Raw genomic sequence first — 25,816 nt, 5'->3', positions numbered from 1 at the left:
GTACACTGTACAGGTACTTGTCATCGGTGATTTTTTCTTATAGTGAGAGGACAGCACTAACATTTAGATTGAACTGTATTATAGTGACTGTGAAGCGATATACTTTTTTGGGGTGACTGCAAAGTGCCTTGCCTCTATTTTTGTGAACATGTGATCTGTGTCAGCCGCTATCATTGTGCTTACGTTGTCATTGCTTTTTTTTTTATACAGAAGTTAAGCGCTTTCGCTCTGTTTTAGTGACAGTGAAGTGAGACAGTACACTAAAGGTTAATAGCATATTCACTCTGTAATTGTGACTGAAGTGAAATGTACAGGTTAATAATACCTGTACTGAATTTTTGCTCTGTGTGGGAGTCAGAGTAACGTCTCCACTCCACCTACAAGAGTCCCCTTAGCCTCGAAGAGGACATGTGATGATGACCAGACTTGTTCTTCATGATGTGGTGAGTGTTGTTTAATTGTTTTCTAATGATTTTATGAGTGTAAGAATTCTTTTGTCGGTGATACATGTGTGTTTGGGGACTGGCTGGGAACGTATCCCATTGAACCCCGTTATAATCATTCCAATCTACAATAATTCACTTAGCAATGGGTTTTTCAGGAACCTAACCCCACTGTTTATCAAGGTTTACCTGTATATGCATACTGGGTATATTATTGAATGGACACAATAAATGAGTATATTCATCAGTATATTCATGAGTATATTCTCTAACACTAGGTTCCTCTCTCTTTTTCTCACCTTGGCTACAGTTATAATTGACTGTTTAACAACATTACTAATTTTGTCTGCGTCCCTCTTGATAGCATGTACATACGCTCGATTTGCAAAGCTCTGCAGTTGATTCAACTTTTTCAAAATCTCTTAACTTAAGTTTCTAATACAGTACTGCAAAATATTAACATCTTATGAGGTTTCTTCAAGGATTCTTTACTTGTAAAGAAGCTTGAAGGGGAAAGTGAAACATAATGTGCACATGTGTACAGTATATGTGAACCTTAGGCCAGCATAAATGACATTTGGTAGTAAAAATTAACATGAATCAGCGCTTTTGAGTCCTGCATAATTGTGAACGACCTGTACTTGAGTGGGGAGAATACTGTACCTGTACTGTATTCCTGTGGAAAGAGTAACTCTGTTAACCAGCATAGTTGATTAAATGGCATCTCATCCCACTTATGCTGTATTATAAAACTTTTATTGTTTCATGGCCATTTTCCACACTTGTATGGGTTACCCATCATTAACTAATGTTGGCGGTTGGGTAAAACCAGAATGGGATGTCCTCACCTGTACAGCTGCAAACCCAGGATGAGAGCCCAGAAAATGCAGCAGAGGCTAGGGAAGGGACACAGATTTGATGACCTGGTTCCCATAGGCATAATGAAGCAAACTTTTGCAGCTGGATGCCCTTCCTAATGCTGACCCACAGGGTGTGAACAGATGGCAAGGCAGGGTTGTAACTCTCTGAGGTAATGAAAGACTACCTGCAATTTGTCGATAATTTAACCTTTCAGGTACAGATCCAGGGGGGATCCTGGGGGGTCTCAACTCCCCTTTTCATCAGAAAATTCCAATACCTTTTCTTTAATGCAGAATTGTACTTGGGTGTTTTTGTACAGTAAAAAGTAATTACTACTGACCTCAGAATATCTCTTAATATCAAATACACATGGCCTCAAAATGCCCATGATATTTGTCAGATTTAAAAAGAAAAGGGGGTGGTTATAGAAACTCCCCCCACCCAACCACCCAAGCTGGGTGGTTTCACTGTGCTCACCAAGTTCTGTCATCCACAACTTCTTGGAACCAACACCCACCCCACCCCACCCCTTTTTATATTCTTCGATTTGCCCCTACCTTTACCAATATTTATGCCCTTAAACTTGAAGACATACAAATATAATTGGTTCTTGCTCATGACAGTTCAATAATTAGTGAGAAAATAATAAAGTGATGGTACATATGACCTTCAAAATATACGAGTTGATGTTAAAAAAAAACTTGTACACGAGTTCTTTAAAATTGGACATCATGTACAGGGGGGTCCCCGACTTATGAATTCCCACCAATAAGAATGGGGTTAAACTTAAAATTTTCAAGGTTTTATTTACCTGATGACTTATATTTTACTTTCATTTACTGTATTTTGTCAATCTATTTCTTCTTTTCTCTTATACAGTATTAAGTGATTTTAGATGTACTGTATATAAGAACAAGCACAAAGCATGTGTTCCAACTTATGTTCAAATCCGACTTAAGAACATCCTAAGGAATGGAACCCGTTCGTAACTCGGGGATGCCCCGTATATAAACCTGTACTTGTTGATACAGACAGATATGTAAGTGGAACAGTGTACAGTATTGCAACTTACAGATATGAAGTTACCAGCTGCATTATTTATGATAATATTAGGAAGGCCAAATTTAGCTTCACAGGAATCAAATGCACTTGCTACAGCTACTGGGTCTCGAATATCCATTTGGACAGCATGGACAGGATTTCCAGTCTGATTAGAAATCTCATTAGCAGTCAACTCCAAGACTGACAGCCGTCTGGAAGTAAGAAAAAATAATGTTTTATGCCTTGTTGTACAGTACAATTAAATAAAATATAAAAGTTAATTAAGAGAGAACACCTTCAGGATATAATCAAGGTACAGTACAGTGAAACCTCGCTTTACGCGGTCAATTGAACCCACGGAGGCCCGTGTAAAGCGGGAAACGCGTACAGTGAGTTCTGCTATAACGCATGTTTTGACAACGCGAATTGGCTCTTACGCGATTTATGAATAGAGGAACGATATTTGTATAACGCGAACACTTGTTTGCTGTAATGCGATTTTCGCTTACTATTTCTCCAATTTTGTGGTATTAACTGTGAATATGGTAAAGAAGAATATCTCCAAGAAGCATTCTGGTGATCGCATTCCCGGTGATGATCGTAAAAGAAAGGCTATAACCCTTGAAGAGAAGCTCGATGTTATCTACCTCAAAATCACCCTTCTCCCCCATCAAGTTATATTCATATTTTTTCAAGGTAAAGTGTTACATTTACTGTATGATTTCATTATTAGATATGAATGAAACATTTATTTAGACTGTGCTATCCTAACTACTAAATTTTTTTTTCAATTTCGAGTAGTAATCTGCACCTAACCCTATTTTCTCCATAAGCCCTGTTATTTCTATTACGCGAATTTCTATAACACGATGTTTTACAAGAACACAACTATCGTGTTATAGCAGAACTGACTGTAAAGTGAACAACAGAACATATGGGATTAATTGAAATAGAGACTGGGCCGACCTCCATACTCCACTTTTTCAGACACAATACCTACGTTGTAGTAAAAATAACTTCTTAATTTTATAATGGTATGCACACACAATTAATAATTAAAAGATATATCAATAATATTAGGTTTTTTAACACTTACATCAGTAGAAAAGATGGCTGGGCACATGGGGATGGGGGGTTGGTTCCAAGGCAGAGGGCAGATTATTGGCCCTCACTTGTATCAATTGTATCACTATCCACCACAGAGGCTTGCAGGGCCTCTTTGTCAAACCCCTCAAAGTCCATATAAGTCCATATCCTCACTATCACTGACTTGGGCCGGCTGTGGTGGGTGGTGGGTGAAGAACTCGGTAATGTTTTGATGACTTGGCGACCTTGTGTGCACCCTGCCCGCGCCGCTCTCCACGTAAAAGAGTACATGCACCGCATAAAGTGACCATTCCGGGTCTGGCAGAGTACCGCGTAAACGTGGAAACGCGTAAAAAAAAAGCGTAAAGCGGGGTAATACTGTATACTGTACAGCAAACCCTCAATTTACATGGTGGTCAGGTTTCTCACAAACACCTTACAATGTGAATCAGTATTCTGCATAAGAATAATCCTTCTGCTTATAGGGAAAAATGGGGTTAGGTTCCAGGCTCTCATTAGTTCCCTGTGACTGGCTACAGGAAAGGTAGATCTTATCATCATCAAACCAGTACAGAAGTAACCCACAATGGATAAATGTGTCCATCACTCCACTTCTACTCTAAAGAAACTTTCCTTTGGGTTTTCATTACTTCTACAAGAAATTACAGGTTGGACCCCCGCTAATCTGGGACTCGATAGTCTGACAGCTTCGATGGTTTGGGACGGTGTCATAGCTCACTTTTAGTGGCTGCTGCCACTAATTTTATCTTTAAATACTTATAATTTACCCCTAGATATGCATCCTAAGAGACCAACAAGGAGTGGAAGTGGTTGCAATGCAGCAAAACATAAGCATGTGCCATTAACTACAGTGGTCCCTCGGTTAACGAACGCCTCGGTTAACAAAATTTCGGTTAACGAACTGCCTCCCATAAGATTCTTAAATTCGGTTAACGAACAAAAATTCGGTTAACGAATTTCTTACGAACCGACCTCAACATGTTTTCGCTTGCACTGGCCGGTCAACCAGCTTTAGTATTAGTCCGCCAATACATTAATCGGATCTAGGGCTTAAATTCCTTACTATTTTAGTAAATATCAAGAAGTTTACACTATTCAATAATTTTAAAAGTTTAATATTCAATTTTTAGTCATTTTAACAATTATTGAACATAATTGAAGGTAAAGTAACTAGTTTAATGCGCGGCATCCAGCCTCTTAACATAGCAAACAGGCGTTAGTCTCTCTCTGTTTTCACTGGAGGTAACATCTTGCTTGAAACTCTCTTCAACTAAATGCTTTTTTTCTGTGTTTCCAAGCAAATTATTGGTCATTTTGAAATATATTTTACATATTGACAATATATAATGCAGTGCAGTGTTGATTTAAAGAAAATAATCTTGAAATACACCAAGAGAACTAAAATTTTATGGGTGAAATGGTGCCATGGGGTGACTTCTCTTCTTCCTTCTCCTCCACCCCCATTCTAATTCCCATCATCATCATCATCCAGGAGATTTCTACATACACACCTCAAAGTAAGTGAACTTTTCTACCATTTTTGTTGAATTTAGGCAATTTTCGGTGAGCTGGAACCAATTACCCAAAAACCCATTGAAACAATGGTTTCGGTTAACGAACAACCTGCTGGAACGAATTGTGTTCGTTAACCGGGGGACCACTGTATTTTAGAAAAGGTGTCTATACTGAAGAAATTAGACAATGGTACATCAGTCAGGACCTTGTGTGCAGAATATGGTGTGGCTTGGGCTAGATTTATGCTGATGTAAGTTGTATTGGTATCAGTAATAGTACATTTTATGCATTATTTTGTCTTTTGTAAACTCGGCTTCGATGGTTCGGAATTTTCCCTAATCCGGAACTGGTCTGGTCCCAAGCTTCCCAGATTAGTGTGGCCTAACGTGTACTAGTACCTTTCCACTGATAGCAAAGTTGGCTGTCAAAATATAAGAGCAAAAAGGTTGTAATGTTTTGCCCTCATTAAAATTTCCTTGCTATCTTTTGTAGTGAAGCAGGTGGTGTGATGGGGTCCAGAGGATGTTGCAAAGTCAAGGCATGTGCATCTTTAACAGGGACAAAGTGAATACTAAGGCTTTGAGGCAGCTGCTAGAATATACATGGATTAGCTCAAACAGTATTTATGGGAGCAGCCACTATCAAGAGACAATGCAAACTGTGATACAAACATTTAGAACAATGATTGTGGCTAGTAATAATATGCACCATGATTGTGACTTAGATTTTTCATGCCATGGTTTAAACTGTCCAAAGATAATGGCCTTATACATTTTTCTAGTCTCCTTTATCATTCTATCCAACTTATTATTCCACCATCATATTGCATGTCTGGATAGGCCCTCAGTCCAGCCACACATCTTGTCTGCTGCAGTTAAAAGACCATTCTTTAATTTGGCCCAGTCAGTGACTTGCTGCACTACCCCTCATACTTTCACTAGCTGTTTCCACTCTCCTTAAATTAGCATAAAGTGCTTCCTTTACATTCTGTTCCTTTCATTTCTGCACTCTTCTTCTTTGAACATACACCTTCTTCCTTTCCTTGCTACTTTTTAGTAACATGTCACATACCAGCAATCTTACATCCTACTCTTACATCCTTAACCAGCTTTCTGTTTTATTTCATTTCTGTTTTATTTCATGACATGTTAATCTGGGTTTTTGTACCACCAGAGTCATATGTGATCAGCCTACACCCCTTCTTGAACATATTGCAAATAACTTTACTCAGTACATCCTGAAACTCAAGCTTACAACTTCAGTATTTCTTGTTCCATAGCCTTTTCCCCAAACACACCTTCATAACCCATTTTGTGATCATTAACACGGCCAGTGCTAAAATTTCTCTATCACTAAGCTCTGGTACTACATGCAGCAACCCCTCCCAGAACTTGCCATTTTCCTTCACACTTAACCCAACCTGGGGGGGTATGCTAATATACGAGGTCTGTCCGGAAAGTATCCAGCCACTGTGAATATTGTGAGAACTGGTCGCACAGCCTTGATGTAACTTGGCAGCCACTCAGAGAGGACCGTACTGTGCATGCGTGAACAGCCACACTCCCGTGGGGCAACTCGGTTGCCCGGCAGACGCCTTTGAGTGAGCGTGGGTACTGTGTGACCGTCGCATTTACAATGACCAAACAATAACGAAGGAGTACTACATCGAAGTTCTTCGCCGGCTAAGGGATGTGGGAAGAAGAAAACGACCGCAGCTGTGGGCAAGTGGTAACTGGCAGCTTCATCATGACAACGCGCCTGCCCATTCTTCAAGTCTCGTGCAGGGTTTTTTGGCAAAACATCGCATCATCCAGGTCTCTCAGCTCCCCTACAGCCCAAATTTGGCTCCCTGCGACTTCTGGCTTTTCTCAAAGCTAAAATCGCTGTTGAAAGGGAGGAGATTTCAGACCATGGACGAGATTAAGGAGAATGAGACGAGGCAGCTGATGAAGATCCCGAAAGAGGACTTTGCAGAATGTTTTGAAAAGTGGAAGGGATGCTGGGAGAAGTGTGTGAGGTCCCAAGAGGAGTACTTTGAAGGGGACTAAGGTGCCATTGTCCAAGGTAAGCAATATTTTTTTTTAATAGTAAATTGCTGGATACTTTCTGGTCACACCTCGTAATAGTTACCAGATTCTTTCCGACCAGTAACTTCAAAACCAGAATTCTTGCATTTACCCTTGTCACTGCAAGCATTTTCTCCACCCACTTTCCAACAATCAAGATCACTACACCACCTGACAAAGAATCACTAAGCATCCAGATGATTTTGTACCATTCATTCTTATCAATAATCAACCTTGCAGATGCTCTTTTTCATCTGCTTTCTTGTATACAATAAGTACTGTATCCAACTTTCTATGGCTCAATATCTCAACAACCTCACCCAATTTTCTCTGCATAGTACCAACATTTAGACTTTTAAATCTGAACCCAAGTCATATTGCTCTGCGTTGCTCTCACAGTTTTCTTTTGGTAGTCTTCTAAACCCAATGCTTGTTTCATAAGAGCTAAGTACGAGTCTCAAAAATATTGCTTACAAGAAATAATGTACAGTAATGTGTTTCAAGCATCTTAATTCTGTCTTTAAATCCAATGTTTCCTACTACCTACATTAACAAAAGAAGACCAATGGCAGTAAATTCCATAGTTGTATCTGTTACAGCTGTTTACCGACTTGAAGGGGCAGGCAGTACTGTACTGTACTGTACTGTATTTACTGGAAGGTCATCTCTGGCTGATGACAAGTATTGTAGGCTTAATGTAACTTGGGGTGTCATGAATAGCTAACACTACTTACCAAAGGTAAATTGCTATTAATGATTCTTTAACTGCAAAATTGATGCATGTACCTGTAAGTCATCAAACTTACTGTTTTTTAGAAACTAATCAGAACTCAAAAGTCTGTGAAGAATATTTTTTATATGGAATTCATGAGAACCATTTTCTTTCTTCTTAAAAGCAAATACTGTAAGATATATTTACATACCTTGCAGCAATGACAACATTTGCACCAAGAGCACTTAGCATGGTAGCCATTCCTTTACCCAAACCAGTGCCACCTCCTGTGATAATCACTGTTTTGTCCTTAAATGCATCCTTGGGTAACATGGGTGTCTTCATTGCTGGGAAGAACTTAGCCTGTGGGCCTTCATTTTCTTGGACTTGAACACCTGCCGAGGTGTGGACAGCTTGCAAGTGCTGAAAGCAAGTTAAGCAACATTAATAAATTCATTATGTTAAAACAATTTATCACTGATATTAACTATGTCTGTGCCTTTTTTTCCCTTGGAATCCTTAAGCCATTCTGTTTGAGCAATTACGAGCTTGACTGCCCCTTGGTAACTAGCAAAAATTAAAGTACAGTAATACCCCGCTTTACGCGGTCAATTGAACCCACGGAGGCCAGCGTAAAGCGGGAAACGAGTAAATGGAACAACAGAACATATGGGATTAATTGAAATAGAGACCGGGCCGACCCCCAAACTCCACTTTTTCAGACACAATACCTACGTTGTAGTAAAAATAGCATCTTAATTTTATGATGGTATGCACACACAATTAATAATTAAAAGAAATATCAATAATATTAGGTTTTTTAACACTTACATTAGTAGAAAAGATGGCTGGGCACACGGGGATGGAGGGTTGGTTCCGAGGCAGAAGGCAGATTATTGGCCCTCACCTGTATCACTTGTATCAATTGTATCACTATCCACCACAGAGGCTTGCAGGGCCTCTTTGTCAAACCCCTCAAAGTCCATATAAGTCCATATCCTTACAATAATTATCACTATCACTGACTTGGGCCGGCTGTGGTGGGTGAAGAACTCGGTAATGTTTTCAAGACTGGGCGACCTTGTGCGCACCCTGCCCGCGCAGCTTCCCCCGTAAATGAGTAGATGCACCGCGTAAAGTGGAAATTCCGGTTCTGGCGGGGTACCGCGTAAATGTAAAAAAGCGTAAACGAGAGCCGCGTAAAGCGGGTTATTACTGTAAATTAATTGAAAAAATATAAACCCAGTACAGTAGGAACTTGTTAATCCAAAATTCTAACATGTTAATATTCCCATTAGCACATTTGCATTGAACAAAAATTAAAGTACACAATATAATACAGTAGTACTGTACTGTATTGTACAGTACTTTACCTAACACAAATCTACTAAAAAATATTTAGATATGTACTGTAACTAATGTGAATATCATGTCTAAAAAACGCATACAATAAATACAGTGGTCCCTCGGTTAAAGCACACAATTCGTTCCAGAAGGTCGTTCGTTAACCGAAACCATTGTTTCAATGGGATTTTGGGTAATTGGTTCCAGCTCACCGAAAATTACATACAAACTAAAAATAAATGCAGTAAAGTACACTTACTTTGAGGTGTGCATGTAGAAGGCTCCTGGTTGATGATGATGGGAATTAGAATGGGGGTGGAGGAGAAGGGAGAAGAGAAGGCATTGGGGTGGAAGAGAAGTCACCCCATGCCGCCATTTCACCCATAAAATTTTAGTTCACTTAGTGTAATTCAAGATTATTTTCTTTAAATCAACACTGCACTGTATTATATATTGTCAATATGTAAAATAAACTTCAGAATGACCAATAATTGTAACAAAAATAGTTATGTGCAAAAGAGTCTCAAGCAAGAAGCTTCCTCCACTGATGAGAGACACACACTGACGCCATTTTGGGTGTGTTGAGTGGCTGTTTGGCACGCTAAAAACTAGTTCCCTGTACAGTGGGGCATGCTATAACGAACGGATCCTACTACGAATATTCCTATAACGAACGGTTTTACCTATAAAATTGAGAATGCTATAACGAACGAAACTCCTACAACGAACATTATTTAAATTTTTTTTTTTTTTTTTACTAATTTATTTTTTTTTTATTACAAATATTAATGATATTGGTTATTTCAGGGGTTTAGATGCATATTTATGCACTTTTTTACAATTTTTACAATTTTATATTATATTTTTCAGTGTTAAGTGGTTGTATTTGGGGGCCTGGAACGGATTAATCCTATAACAAACGAATGCTATAACGAACAAGGTTCTAGAAACAATTAGATTCGTTATAGCATACCCCACTGTACTTCAATTATGTTAAATAATTGTTAAAATTACTAAAAACTTTAATATGACTAGGAAAATTATTGAATAGTACAACTTTCTTGATATTTACTCAAATGGTAATAAATTTAAGCCCTAAAACCGATTACTGTATTGGCAGACTAATACTACAGCTGGTGAGCAGGCGAAAACATGTTGAGAAAAATTTGTAAGGAATTCGTTAACCAAAATTTTTTCGTTAACCGAAGTGAAGAATCTTATGGAAGGTAATTCGTTAACCGAAATTTCGTTAACCGAGGCATTCGTTAACCGAGGGATCACTGTACAGTACAATAATGAACAAAACAACCTGGAGACCATTTCTATACAGAACAGCGTTGCATATGCAAAAAAAATTTCACTTTATGCGGTCAATTGAACCCACGGCGGCCCGCGTAAAGTGAGAAACGCGTAAAGTGAACAACATAACATATGGGATTAATTGAAATAGAGACCAGGCCGACCCCCAAACTCCACTTTTTCAGACACAATACCTACGTTGTAGTAAAAATAACTTCTGAATTTTATGATGGTATGCACACACAATTAATATTTAAGAGAAATATCAATAATATTAGGTTTTTTAACACTTACATAAGTAGAAAAGATGGCTGGGCACACGGGGATGGGGGGTTGGTTCCGAGGCAGAAGGCAGATTATTGGCCCTCACCTGTATTACTTGTATCAATTGTATCACTATCCACCACAGAGGCTTGCAGGGCCTCTTTGTCAAACCCCTCAAAGTCCATATAAGTCCATATCCTCACTATCATTATCACTATCACTGACTTGGTCCGGCTGTGGTGGGTGGCGGGTGAAGAACTCGGTAATGTTTTGATGACGGGGTGACCTTGTGCGCACCCTGCTCGCGCCGCTCTCCGCGTAAAAGGGTACACACACCGCGAAAAGTGAGCATTCCGGTTTCGGCAGGGTACCGCGTAAAAGTGGAAACGCATAAAGTGGGACCGCGTAAAGCGGGGGGTTACTGTATATATATACTGTACAGTCAACCCTCACTTTACGCGGTTAATGTAACCCACAGGGTACCGCCGAAAGAGAGAAACGCGTAAAGTGAATAACATAACATATGGGATTAAATGAAATAGAGACCAGGTGAAACCCAAACTCCACTTTTTCCAACACAATACCTATGTTCTAGTAAAAATAACATCTTAATTTTATGATGGTACATGCACACAATTAATACTTAAGAGAAATAGAGAAATACAGTCGCCAAGTTAATGTCCATTCAAATAATGGACACGACTCCCTCCCCCTCTTCTCACACTATACTGCTAGCTCTTCCCTCTGAGAAATTTTTGGGGGAAAACCAGGTTTAGTAATAAATAATACCTCAAACTAAAGTTAGGATAATATAATTGACATTGCTGGATTCCTTGTAAGATCAGGAATATTTTGAATATAAATTTCATATATTTTTCACAAAAGATAACATATTTACTCAGATTAAACATTTTATCTAAAATTTGTATGTCTAATGCAAAATATATGATGTTTATATTCAAAATGATCACCAAATTGTAAGAATTCCAGCAATGTAAATTATATTCTGGCCGGGTAATTTGTATGAATTTTATGAGCTAAAACAAATATCTTCAGTTAATAAAATAAAAAATATTCTTCACGACACTATCTGTCAATCAAAGTACCCCACCTTGCCTCCCCCCTCTTCCAACCGCGCGGTCAGTCCCAACCCTCCCCCCCACCCCCCACCAATCCTCCCTTCAAGAGATGTTGGGTGAAAAAAATAAATTTTAACATTTTGTATTAAATAATACCTCAGATTAAAGTTAGGATAATATAATTGACATTGCTGGATTCCTTGTAAGACCAGGAATATTTTGAATATAAACGTCATATATTTTGCACAAAAGATAACATACTTACTCAGTGAACATTTTATCTAAAAATTTTATGTCTAATGCAAAATATATGATGTTTATATTCAAAATGATCATCAAATTGTAAGAATTCCAGCAATGTAAATTATATTCTGGCCGGGTAATTTGTATGAATTTTATGAGCTAAAAAAAAAATCTTCAGTTAATAAAAAAAAAATATTCTTCACACGGTAACAGATGGTCGGTCGCCGGTCCCTCCCTCCTTCCCCCCCACCCCCCACCAACGTCCCTACTTGATAAATGTGTGGGAATACCAGACTGTTTACCTTTTTAGTAATTAATAATTCATCAGACTAAAGTTAGGATAATATAATTGACATTGCTGGATTCCTTGTAAGACCAGGAATATTTTGAATATAAATATCATATATTTTGCACAAAAGATAACATATTTACTCAAGAGTAAACATTATATCTAAAATTTGTATGTCTAATGCAAAATCTATGATGTTTATATTCAAAATGATCATCAAATTGTAAGAATTCCAGCAATGTAAATTATATTCTGGCCGGATAATTTGTATGAATTTTATGAGCTAAATTAAAAAAAATTATACTTCACCGTGTAAAGGGGTACACCCACCGCGGAATGTGAGCATCCTGGGTTCTGGCAGGGCACCGCGTAAACGTGGAAACGCGGAATGTGGGACCGCGTAAAGTGAAGGTTGACTGTGTGTATATATATATATATATATATATATATATATATATATATATATATATATATATATATATATATATATATATATATATATATATATATATATATATATATATATATATATATATATATATATATATATATATATATATATATATATATATATATATATATATATATATATATATATATATAGTAAATCACTGTGGGTGCGCTGATCTAGGTATATGCTGATAACCACAAGGAAAAGAAAAAACAAAGTTCCCAAGCGCTTTCGTGTAATTCACATCTTCAGGGTGAGTACAGACTAGAGAGAGTAATACAAATCAAGGTGTATATATACAGAGGAGGGTGAGACCAGGTCCACAATGGTCAGGTATTAGGTATATATATATATATATATATATATATATATATATATATATATATACACACTAGAACTCTTAAATCATGACTGTAATGTGATACAGGTGATTAATTTTTATCTCTTGTGCAAAATATATGATCTTTATACCATATTCAAATTATTCGCTGTCTTGCAAGGATTCCAGCAATGCCAATTATATTCTGCCAACTTTAGCCTGTGATAATATATAAGATAAAAACTTTAAGCTTAAAACCCTGGCTGGGCAGATGGGTGGCAGGGAGGTAAGGGAGGTGACAGTGACACGTTAGACAGTTGGGGCCGAAGGTCTAGTGAAGTATTTATTTGTTTATTTATGTCCTTTAGATTGAGTTTTTGTTTTTTGCTTATAAAATGTCACAGAAGTGACCGGGGAGAATATAATTTACATTGCTGGAATTCTTATAAGATAGTGATTAATTTTAATATAAACATGCTATAATTTGCACTAGAAAAAAATCTTAGTAACCATTTAGTACATTATTTTGAGTACAGTACAGGTGCTCCCCTGTGGGTACACTCACTCAGTGGAGCGCTTAGTTGGTGTTTGGCTATCGTATCCTATACTGATCGCGCTGTGAACTTTCGTTATTATCATATTTAATTGACTTTATAATGACTGGAAAGCGTAAAAGTGAGAGTGCTGGTGGTGCTCCAAAGAAAAGGAGACAGGCAATTAATTTTGAGATGAAAATGAAGATAATAATGCAGCATGAGGATGGAAAAATTGTAGCAACAATCTCACGCGACCTAGGTTTCTCGCACTCGACCATATCCACTATTCTGAAGGACAAGGAACGTATTTGTGATGTAGTGAAAGGAACAACACCTATAAAGGGAACTATAATTTCGAAGAAAAGACAAGGTTCTATTCAAGATATGGAAAAATTATTGGTGATATGGATAGAAGACCAAACACAGAAACGTGTACCCGTAAGCCTTCTAACCATACAAGCTAAAGCAAGAAGCCTGTTCCAAAACCTGAAGGAGCAGGCAGGAGATGAATGTGATCAAACCTTTACAGGAAGTCATAGGTGGTTTGATAGATTTAAAAAACGCTACAGTCTACACAATGTTAAGGTGAGTGGAGAGGCAGCTAGTGCTGATGTTGGTGCTGCCGAAGCTTTTAAGGAGGAGTTAGATGAAGTGATTGTGGAAGGGAATTATTTGCCTGAGCAAATATTCAATGTGGCTGAGACTGAATTATTGTGGAAGCGCATGCCTGAGCGGACATACATCCACAAAGAGGCGAAAACATTGCCAGGATTCAAGGCATTCAAGGATAGAATTACACTTCTATTGGGAGGGAATGTTGCTGGTTTCAAGCTAAAGCACTTCATGATCTATCATTCAGAGAACCCCAGGGCTTTTAAACATGTCAGCAAGCACACACTGCCGGTGTTTTATCGCAGTAATAAGAAAGCCTGGATGACCTTAGCACTGTTTGAGGATTGGTTCATGACTTGTTTCATTCCACGAGCCAAGGAGTATTGTCTGCAACAACGGATTCCAGTCAAGATTTTGCTGATTTTGGATAATGCTCCAGGACACCCACCACACCTGGACGACATGCACCCTGATGTTAAGGTAGTGTACATTCCACCTAACACTACCTCGGTCATCCAACCCATGGATCAAGGTGCTATTGCTGCCTTTAAAGCGTATTATTTACTTACGACCTTCGCTCAGGCTGTTGCTGCTACTGAAGGTGAGAAAACGCTCAGAGAGTTTTGGAAGGCGTACAATGTTTTATCATGTAAAAAGAACATTAGTGCAGCATGGGATCAGGTTACAACACAGTGCATGAATGGAATATGGAAGAAAATCCTGAAAAGATATGTGAACAGTTTCAAAGGATTTAATGAAAATGAAGTTATTTCTGATATTAGTAACAAGATAGTGGAGTTAGGTAAACAGCTGGAGTTAGAAATTGATAATGAAGATGGTGGACAGTTGGTTGAAAGTGTAGCAGAAGAGCTCAGTAACGAGGATCTTATTGAACTAGATGCACAGAAAATTGCAGAGGAAGAATAGAGACAAAATGTAGAAGAAGAACCTGTACCCCCCAAAAAGTTTTCAGTGAAACAAATGGCAGAGGCATTTGCTACAATTACTAAAGGAATGCAAATGTTTGATGGCATGGATCAAAATTATGAGTGTTATGCCAAAGTTGACAGAATGATCCAAGATGCACTTGCTTGCTACAGAGAAATTTATAATGAAAAGAAAAAACAAACTGTGCAGTCTAAATTGGACATCTATTTTAAGAAGTCCCCCAGTGCTGTCTCCTCACGCCCCACCAGTGCTGCCTCTTCACTCCCTCAAGATGATCCAATACCTTCAACCAGCAAGTTTCAACAGTGCATAAACCTGTCTGAAGAAAGCGACATTGATGACCCACCCAGCCCTGTCTCCTCCTCTGCTTCATCCAATTAATATAGTCTCCATGTATCCTGTAAATAGAAAATTATGGGGGCCCCATGTGCATTCAGCTGACTACATTAAAGGTAAGTGCTCAGTCACACTGTATCCATTCCTCATTATTTATTACTTTTACTGTAGTGTATTTCATTGTAGATTTTTTTATTTTATTTATTTTTATTTATTTTTTTTAAATTTGAATATTTTTTTTTATTTTTTTTTTATCTATGTCGGACTTAAGACCTGGATTTGGGTCCCTAACCCCGTCGTAAGTCGGGGAGCACCTGTATATGTACAGTACAGCTTTGCCCTTAGGACAGTGTGTGCATGTAAATGAGTAAAAATAAATTAATAAAGTTACATATATTAAGCCAAAAATATTAGTTGAAAAACTTTATGTAGACAGAGCCTGGATGGCTAAATTTTAGAATGACCAATAATTTTAATATAATAAAATGCAAAAATATTTAAGAACACAACTTTCTTGATATTTACTTCACTGGAAACGAATGTAAACATAGAATCGATTACTGTATTGGCGGATTAGCCGATCAGCTGATCGACTGATGTGCACAACAAAGAGTGTTTCTCCTAAGGCTTTCGTTAATCAAAGTTTGTTCGTTAATGGAACTGAAAATCCTCTTGGAAGCTAATTCGTTAACCGAAATATTTTTGCATTTTTTATATTAAAATTATTGGTCATTTTAAAATTTAGTTAACATATTGATATGTACTGTATATGCAGTACAGGGAACTAGTTTTTTGTGCGTCCATCAGCCACCAGGCGTCAGTTTGGCTTTGTTGACAGTGGAGTGAACATCGATTTTGTTGGTGTCTTGCATATTTTTGCATTTTTACATTGAAATTATTGGTCATTCTGAAATTTAGTTAACATTTTGATAACATATAGCGCAGTGCAGTGTTGATTTAAATAAAATAATCTTGAAATACACCTAGTGAACTTAAAATTGTATTGGTGAAATGACTGCATCAAGCATGGGTCCCCTGAAAGGTGATTTCTTCTCCATCCCCACTTCCTTCTCTTCTCCTCCGCCCCCACTTCTAATTCCCATATCATCACCAACCAGGAACCTTCTACATACACACCTCAGAGTAAGTGTACTTTACTGCTTTTTTTCTCTTTGTATGTACTTATCTGTGAGCTGGAATCAATTACCCAATATCCAATTGAAACAATGGATTCGGTTAACAAAATTTTCAGTAAACGAATGACTCTGTGGAACGAATCCACTGTAATCTATTCAGGCTATTGTGGGTAGTTACGGTAGTATCATTCATGGCCTATTGTGAGTTGGATGGTGGAAACCAACCCAAACTAACATTTGTATTTATATCCTTCCTGCTGTAAGGGATAATTAGAGGGTGAAGATAATTATGATATAATATATTTAAAAGGTTTATATACTAAAATGTGTCCCCATTATTTGTATTCAATATATATAATACTACCAATAAATTACTAATTTCAGAGGAAAATGGGAAAGACAACCACCCTTTGGCCTCTCCAGACACACAAAAATATACTCAATAGAAACAGAGATATTATACTTTATTGACCACAGCTTACATTTTTGACATTTGATACACAAATACCTATACGGTTAAGTCTGGACTTACGTGGGTTTGGTTAACACGTTTGGTCATTTACGCGGTGCCTTGCCAGAATCTAAATGCTTTAATTATGCGGTAAATTTGGTCATTTACGCGGGAAGCGTCACAGGCAGGGTGCGCACAAGGTCGCCCAGTCATCAAAACATTACCAAGTTCTTCACCCGCCACCCACCACAGCTGGCCCAAGTCAGTGATAGTGAGGATATGGACTTTGAGGGGTTTGACAAAGAGGCCCTGCAAGCCTCTGTGGTGGATAGTGATACAATTGATACAAGTGATACAGGTGAGGGCCAATAATCTGCCTTCTGCCTCGGAACCAACCCCCCATCCCCGTGTGCCCAGCCATCTTTTCTACTAACGTAAGTGTTAAAAAACCTAATATTATTGATATTTCTCTTAAATATTGATTGTGTGTGCATACCATCATAAAATGAAGATATTATTTTTACTACACTGTACGTATTGTGTCAGACAAAGTGGAGTTTGGGAGTCGGCCCAGTCTCTATTTCAATTAATCCCATATGTTCTGTAATTTCGTTTGCGCGTTTTTCGTTTTACGCGGACCTCCACGGGGTTTAATTGACCGCATAAATGCAGACTATACTGTATACTTATTTTTATCCACAATAAGGCGTAGTAAGACAAATTACGTATCAGTATTACCCTTACTACATTATGCAAAATACCAACATTTTAAATGATCAGAATCACATTGAAATATTACACGGCCTCTGAAAGTTGGTGGATGAATGTAACAGACTTGGCAGCTCTAACCGTCAGCAGAGTTGGGAAATATGAAGTTGTTCGCAGTCATATTTCCCGCCTCTGCTGACGGCCATGTAATATTTCAATGTGATTCTGATCTTTTAAAATGTTAGTTTTTGCATTATTCTATCTTTGTAAATTTTTATTGCTTTCCTCTCTATTTCAATGGTAAATTTGCATTTTCAACCGATATGGCTCTCGAAATGGCCAATGTGTTTTTCCGATGGTTTTGATGTTTTATTTGATTTCGATATCGATTTATGTCGGATAGCCCCCCTACTACCAAAAAAAGGTGATTTAAAAAAATCTATATAAAAATTTAATAAAACACATCAAAAACCATTGGAAAAAAACACATTGCTCAATGCAAAAACCAACCTAACCTAACTTAAAATGAATACTGTACCTACCGGTAGGCACTGTACTGTTACATTTTCAACCAATATACAGCAGAAGGTTTTTGACTTAAAAAAGAATAGATCATATAGGGTTCAGAAGATAGTTCTTGTAAACCCTACTTTTACGTGACACAATTGAATAATAAGTGACACATTGCTCAACTTGAGAGCCATATTGGTTGAAACTGCAGTAATTATTGATGAATGATCTGCTGCTGATTTTTCATAGAAAACCATTTTAAAACCATCACAATTTCACTCTGTTTTGTAGTGAAAATTGCTGTAGTTTTGGCAAATGTGTTAAAAAGTAGTTAATTCTAAATTAAACCGAACCTAACCTTAGTTGATAAGAAAAACAAATGACAGAAGTGTTGTTAGAAGGCCTCACCAACCTAACCAAAGAAGCCAACCTAACCAAAGAAGCCAACCTAACCAACCTAACCAAAGAAGCCAACCTAACCAAAGAAACCAACCTAACCAAAGAAGCCAACCTAACCAAAGAAACCAACCTAACCAAAAAAAACTACCTAACCTTACATAACTTCCTAGTTGTGGGGCTCTACCCCCAAGATCTCCCAGCATACTGTATTAAACAGAAAGAACTTAGTCGACCCTCGTTAATTCAGACCCCTTTAATCCGGATTTCGGATAATTCGGACGAAATCTGAACTAAGTGAGGGACTGTCCGTATCAAATTTCTGGTTCTGGGATTGTCCGATAGATGGAGCACGCGCCAGACCACCAGTCATTGTTGACTTAGCGCCATATTCGAGTATCAGTGTTGTGTTGCCCTGCAATTTTCGCTGATATTTCAGTGATTAGGGATCTTTCAGCCTTGTATTTTACATCATGTCTTCAAGGGGGAGTAATACACCGGGAAGTATGTGACCCTTTCTGTGAACCAGAAACTGGAACTTATAAGGAAGTTAGAGGCTGGTGCTTCGGTGGCTAGAGTTTGTGACGAGTATGGTGTTAAAAGCAAACAGTTTCGGACATATGCAAGGCTAAGGGCAAACTCACTACATTTTCTTTTAAATATAATGCAATATTAACCCCTAAATCGGTTAATTCGGACAATCGGCTAAAACGGACATCCTTTCCCCCCCCCTATTAGTCCGTATATAACGGGGGTCGACTGTACTATGATATGATGTAATTTTACATTTTTTGTGGATGTGAGAGCAGCCGCCCGATGTACATTGGCGTCGATCGGAGCGTCAAAATGATTGGCTGTTTACACACGGAGATGTGGCATAACCGCCACATTACCGTTGAGAAGGCATGGTGCGTGCCTAGGCACCTAATTATCAACCAAACGAATCATTTGGTAAATACTGTACAGTATTTACAAGTTGCCAACACCTACTTATATATAAATTCTTACATGGGAGAAAGAAAAAACTAAAAATAATTTATTGTACAGTACAGTATAGTCTGGTTTTACGCGGATATTTTTTACGCGGACGGCCATTTACGCAGCATTTGTTCAGAAGAGATAATTATTATTTACGCGGTAAATGCCATCATATACGCGGCAAGTGGCGGGGCAAGGTGCTGGGTGCTGATGTCAGACTCGCGCCAGTGACGTCGCAGACTGTGATTGGGCCACGTATCCTTTCCACCCACGCACCCCCTCCGCCGCGTGCTGTGATTGGTCTAGTTTTCCTTGCCACCCCCACCACCCACGCTCTCCACCACCGCCACGTCAGTGTCACTGTCCCCGCGTATATTCACTCGTGCCCAGGAACGGGTTTTGTTTTTTCTTTCTACACAATGGCTTCTGCTGGAGCCCCACTACCCTCGAGAAACCCTGAACTACCTGGCCCAAGCCGCCCCAAGCCCAAGAAGGTGATATGCGCCTTAAGCTATGAGGTAAAGTACAAGATCGTCCAGAAGTTAGAAAAAGGCACTAGACAGGTGGGTCTCGCCAGACAATATGGAGTGAATGAATCGATGATCCGCACTATCAAGAAGGATGCCGGCAAAATCAATGAACACATGAACATTACCAAGTCTGCAGGTGCCTCGCTGGTGAAATATTGCCACAATAAGGTGCTGCTGAAGAGCGAGAGTTTGTTGGTAAGCTACATTATTCGTCAGTCAAGAAGGAACATGGCGGTCGACACTTGGGCACTGCAGGACCACACCCGGGAACTCTACACAGCAGTGGCAAGAAAAATAGGGGTTGTGGAGCCCAAGCCCTTCAGTGCTTCCACTGGGTGGCTTAAAATACTCAAAGAATATAAATTTCCGACAGAAACGTCATAGAATAAATTATTTTTAATTTTTTTCCCTTTCTCCCTATATAAGACTCAATATATAAGTAAGTGTTGGCAACTTCTAAATATTATTCAATCATTTTCCAAAGAAATTATTAACATATCAGAATTCACTGATGAAAATATAATAAAAAAAAATGGTTAACATATAGGACTAACCCGCGGTCGAGTTATTTTTATTACAGTTTATTTTCTTACATTATTTTTATCAGTGAGTTCTGATATGATAATCCTTATTGAGCAAATTTTCATTTCATAGATAATTAGGCGCCTAGGCGCACACTAGTTTGTCTTCCAGGCGGTAATGAGGCCCAGAATTGCGCCCGGGGCAGTTTATTTTTCAGCATATCATGTGAAAATTGTCGCAGGTCTTACATGGACGCAATTTGCTAATTTAGGGATAAAGACAACGAGACCCTTCAATTGTTTAAAGATCACGGCATTATTCCTTTAGCTAGAGACTGTCCACACTGCTGAAATCCCTGTACTTTCCAACGGGAAAGAAATTTTTTTCAATGTAATAAGAAAATTATAAACAAGAAAAACAAGCGGCTGGAGTATTGTGGCTCCAGTTCTAGTCCACATAAAGGAACTTGGCTTGAAAATGCCAAGATTCAGCTCAGTTTTTTTATTTTATTTACAGTGGTCCCTCGGTTAACGAGCACAATCTGTTCCAGCATGTTGCTCGTTAACCGAAAAACTCATTAACCGAAACCATTGTTTCAATGGGTTTTTGGGTAATTGGTTCCAGCTCACAGAAAATTGCCTAAATTCAACAAAAAATGTAGAAAAGCACACTTACTTTGAGGTGTGTATGTAGAAGGCTCCTGGATGATGATATGATGGGAATTAGAATGGGGGTGGAGGAGAAGGGAGAAGAGAAGGCACTGGGGTGGAAGAGAAGTCACCCCATGGCGCCATTTCACCCATAAAATTTTAGCTCTCTTGTGTAATTCAAGATTATTTTCTTTAAATCAACACTGCACTGCATTATATATTGTCAATATGTAAAATAAATTTCAAAATGATCCATAATTTGCTTGGAAACACAGAAAAAAAGCATTTAGTTGAAGAGAGTCTCAAGCAATATGTTACCTTCACTGAAAAGAGAGACTAACGCCCGTTTGTGTGTTAACAGGCTGGATAGCGTGCCAGAAACTAGTTTCTTTACCTTCAATTATGTTCAATAATTGTTAAAATGACTAAAAAATATTAATATTAAACTTTTAAAATTATTGAATAGTATATACTTCTTGATATTTACTAAAATAGTAAGGAATTTAAGCCCTAAAACCGATTACTGTATTGGCGGACTAATACTACAGGTGGTGGACCGCCAAATGCAAGCGAAAACATGTTGAGGTCGGCTTGTAAAAAACTCATTAATCGAGGGATTGCTCGTTAACCGAAGTTAAGAATCTTATGGAAGGTAACTCGTTAACCGAGGCGCTCGTTAACTGAGGGATCACTGTATATTTTTCTTTTTACAAAGTATTTTACACATAAATATTGTGAAATAACACTTCCTCAAAGCTGTGGCTCGACGTTTCCCGCCATCACAGTAAATCACTCCGCCGTCTGGGTTCCTTAGTGCCGATGCGCTCACATCATCTCGTGTCCAAAAAATGCCTCAAATTTCACCATATCACAGTAAGTTCTTTCTGTTTAATATACAGGGGGTTCCAGGGGGCTCCATTAGGTAAGGTTAGGTAGGTTTGTTAGGTTAGGTTGGTTAGGTCTGTTCTTCATACTCACAAATGTTAAGTAACGTTTATTTAAAAAAATCCATTTTTAACATATTTGCACAAACTAAAACAGTGTCCACTATAAAATAACGGTATTATTTTACTTTCGGACACAGTGCCCCAGAAAGTTATAAACTACTGAAACATTTAGATGTCGCTATTCTGAGCATTTTGAACCTCATATATACATGGCGGAAATGGAAAATAGCGACACAACTGAATTTAAATGATTTTAAGTAGTTTTAAGTCTTCGTCTGTGAGGAGATGTTATCTGCACATTACGCATGAGCAATGTTGACTGAGGCCATCCAGTTGTGACCAATGAGGCATCGATATCATCACACAAATTTTTTTCGACCAATCACATATGATTTTTCTCAAAGAAAGCATCCTGGGTATGATTTTAATTTCATTGACCAGTTTCACAATGGCCGTGGTGGAGGTAGGTTTTCGTTTGTACTCCTACGATTATTTTAAGTTTATTGCCTAGTTTTACGAGAAAGACTATTATTTTATCCAATTCTTACGTATCCTTGGTCCTTCCACTTCTAACTAAGGTATTGTACTTTCGGACATGGCGCGCCCCAAAGTTTTTAACTACCGAAACATTTAGGTTAGTTTAAGCTCGGCCTACCGGGCTAGGGGTCAGGTTAGACCAGCTGGGGGCCCCGGCTAGGAGTTAGGTTAGGTTTTGTTAGGTCAGATGACTCGTTTTCTCCCCCACCCAAAAACCCCGATTTCCCAGGCTCTCTCCCTATTATCGTGGAGAGGGGGGCAAAAACTAGCTATTTCCGCCCAAAATGAAGGTCAGATTCGTTTAAAATACACTGGAAAAACATATTGGTCAACCCCTAAGGCCTCATGTCCTAAAGTAAAAATTTACCCAAATGACAGTGAAAATCCAGCATTTTTACAATCGTTTTCAATCAATTTCGGCTGCGGGTTAGTTCTATATAATTACCAAAAAAATAAACACCAAAACAAATAACACATTGGAGGGTTAGTCATTAATATTAGCCAAAACTGTTGTAAATTTTTACAAGTTACCATACAGTAATAGTTTTTGACATAAAACTTACATTTTCCGATGGTTTATGATGTGTTTTGAACGATTCTGACCCTCATTTCTATCACAAATGACTTGTTTTTGAGTTTGACACTCTGGGGGAACCCATGGGAAATCGGGTTTTTGGGTGGGGGGTGGACAAAAATGCTATATACAGTAAATGACCAAACTTGGCTCGGATTTTCCGTTTTTAACAAGTGAAGAAAAAACAAAATTTGAAACTCCGAGCCAAGCTTTGGCAAAGGTTGGCTCGGATTTTCCGTTTTTAAGTAGTAAAAAAGGCAAAAATTTTGGAATCCAAGCCAAGTTTTGGCAAAAGATTATTATCAAATTCAAAGGAATCACATCATGACCCATCAGAAAAAATTAGGTTTCATCTGAAAATCAGTTTCTGTGCTATCCTAACCTGACCTAACCGCCATTGTTTAGAATATATATGCGTATTACCTAACCAACAAGGGCAGATGGGGGGCTCCACCCAAGGATCCCACCCAAAGGAGCTCAGATCGATACAACAAACCTCATTTAACTTAACCAAACTAACAACCTAACCTAACAAATTAATGCAATTTTCTCGAAAACGAGTCATTTGCGCAGGAAATGTTACTAAGAAACGTTATTAGAAATAACGAGATATACCTAGAACTAGACCGAAAAATATTGTGGGACATGGCCAACTTGCAAAAAAAAAAAAAAAATACCCAAACTGCAAAAATACTATTCCAATTACTGGTAAGTTATTTCCTTGTTCAATTTAATTCCCTTTATCATTAAACACTTCACTGATGTCGGTCCGAATAATTACCCAAATGTACCCAAATATAGTAAAATGTAGCCGCAATGAAGTCAAATAATGGTCCTACATGAATAAATCGGACTGTTAATCACTTCTCGACTAGTATTTGGTGTCACAAAGTCACAAAAAATTGGAAAACTTACTTTAATCTGAGTTAATAGATCGCATGCATGTACCGAGGGAGCGAGTAATTACCCAAATGTAGCCGCAATGAAGTCAAATAATGGTCCTACATGAATAAATCGGACTGCCAATCACTCCTCGATTATTATTTGGTGTCATAGTCACAAAAAATTGATAAATTTAATTTAATCTGAGTTGTGTTGTGTTAGGTTAGGTTAGGTTAGGTTAGGTTAGGTACATGCACTCGATCTATTAACTCAGATTAAATTAAGTTTACCAATTTTTTGTGACCGTGACACCAAATACCAGTCGAGAAGTGATTGGCAGTCCGATTTATTCACGTAGGACCATTATTTGACTTTATTGCGGCTACATTTGGCTACATTTGGGTAATTAGTCGGACCGGTAATGGCTTCTGAAGTGCATCCCGGGCCTCCGGTACCCAAACCAACACTAAGCAGTATCTTATCTACCTAATTGAATTTTATAAGACTGCAGAACTAATTACATGTGATATTATGTAAGCTTACCCTTGAAATTTGAGGTCTCGTATTTCTCAATAGCCAGTGGAGAACCCCAGGAACTTTACTGACTCTTAATGCTGCCATGATTACCACATACACTAGCACGCAAATTACTCAATGCACTTGTTTCCTCGCAGCCTGACACAGAGCGCCCAGGTGTGTGTGTTGGACCAACTACAGTTGCCAGGTCTGAATTTGTGCTCGTTATCAGATTCCTCAGGATTGATAACCGAATCAGACTTTTCATTACCTAATCAAACTTTACCCAGTTAAACAAACATACTTATACCTTGTAATCGATGATGACGTGTTAAACAATATTACTGGTCCAGCATATTGAACTTTCTTTCATTTACTACTTAAATCTTGAGTCTTGACTGCGTTAGCCTGCGAAAATTTCGTTTGACGACTTTATTGTTTATCGGAGTCCCGGGTCATGATATAGCATACAGCCGGTTACTAGTCGCGGCCGGCGGCCATCGCTTTTACTATTTTTTTTTTTTTTTACTTATATCCTTTTCACCACTTGGGTGAGCGGTCACGTCTGTTACGCAACGTTGGCAAGTACTGTACGCCGGTAGGGTTGCCATATGTCCGTATTTTCCCGGACATGTCCTCCATTTAGGTCTCGAAATCTTCATCCGGAAGTAATTTTTAAAATTCTTCAAAAGTCCGGAATTTCAGCTTCCATCATTTTCTCCACGGAAAAAAAACCATGAAACTGTAATGGCGAGAGAGAGAGAGAGAGACAGAGAGAGAGGAGAGGGAAACCGTGGAGGTCTTGTGGGGTATGGGATGTTTGGTGTTCACTCAGGATGGGATGGAGAAAGGAAACTCACAATGTGCTCTCTATATACATGTTGTAGTGGATGTACAATGCAGCTTGGTGCTGGGAAGGCAGTATGGTTACAAGCGTGATGTAGAGAGAGCTGGTTGGTGAGGATGCTAAGAGGAGGACCAGCTTGTGGGTCGCCATGGTCGCCGGCGGGAGTG

General features: G+C 38.4%; 1 protein-coding gene across 3 annotated transcripts in view; it reads right to left on the bottom strand.

The window, feature by feature from the left end:
• LOC121863235 (2,4-dienoyl-CoA reductase [(3E)-enoyl-CoA-producing], mitochondrial-like) overlaps positions 1-25,007 on the bottom strand; it is a 97,996-nt gene extending 72,989 nt beyond the window's left edge. For 2 of the 3 annotated variants that reach the window (XM_042361735.1, XM_042361734.1), the window contains exons 1-3: positions 24,830-25,007; positions 7,957-8,168; positions 2,377-2,557 (exon numbers count right to left, since the gene is read on the bottom strand). In XM_042361735.1, the coding sequence (XP_042217669.1) occupies positions 2,377-2,557; positions 7,957-8,168; positions 24,830-24,907 (471 nt within the window). In that variant the 5' untranslated portion in view covers positions 24,908-25,007. Of the gene's footprint in view, positions 1-2,376; positions 2,558-7,956; positions 8,169-24,319; positions 24,343-24,829 lie in introns of those variants that run through there. The other variant, XM_042361736.1, reaches the window with a different exon arrangement.
• Positions 25,008-25,816: the final 809 nt, after the last annotated feature.

The sequence above is a fragment of the Homarus americanus genome, unplaced genomic scaffold (assembly GCF_018991925.1).
Source record: "Homarus americanus isolate GMGI-L3 unplaced genomic scaffold, GMGI_Hamer_2.0 scaffold46197, whole genome shotgun sequence".
NCBI lineage: Eukaryota > Metazoa > Arthropoda > Malacostraca > Decapoda > Nephropidae > Homarus > Homarus americanus.
The sequence above is the reverse complement of the archived record's forward strand: the minus strand, read 5'-3'. Positions and strand labels throughout refer to the sequence as shown.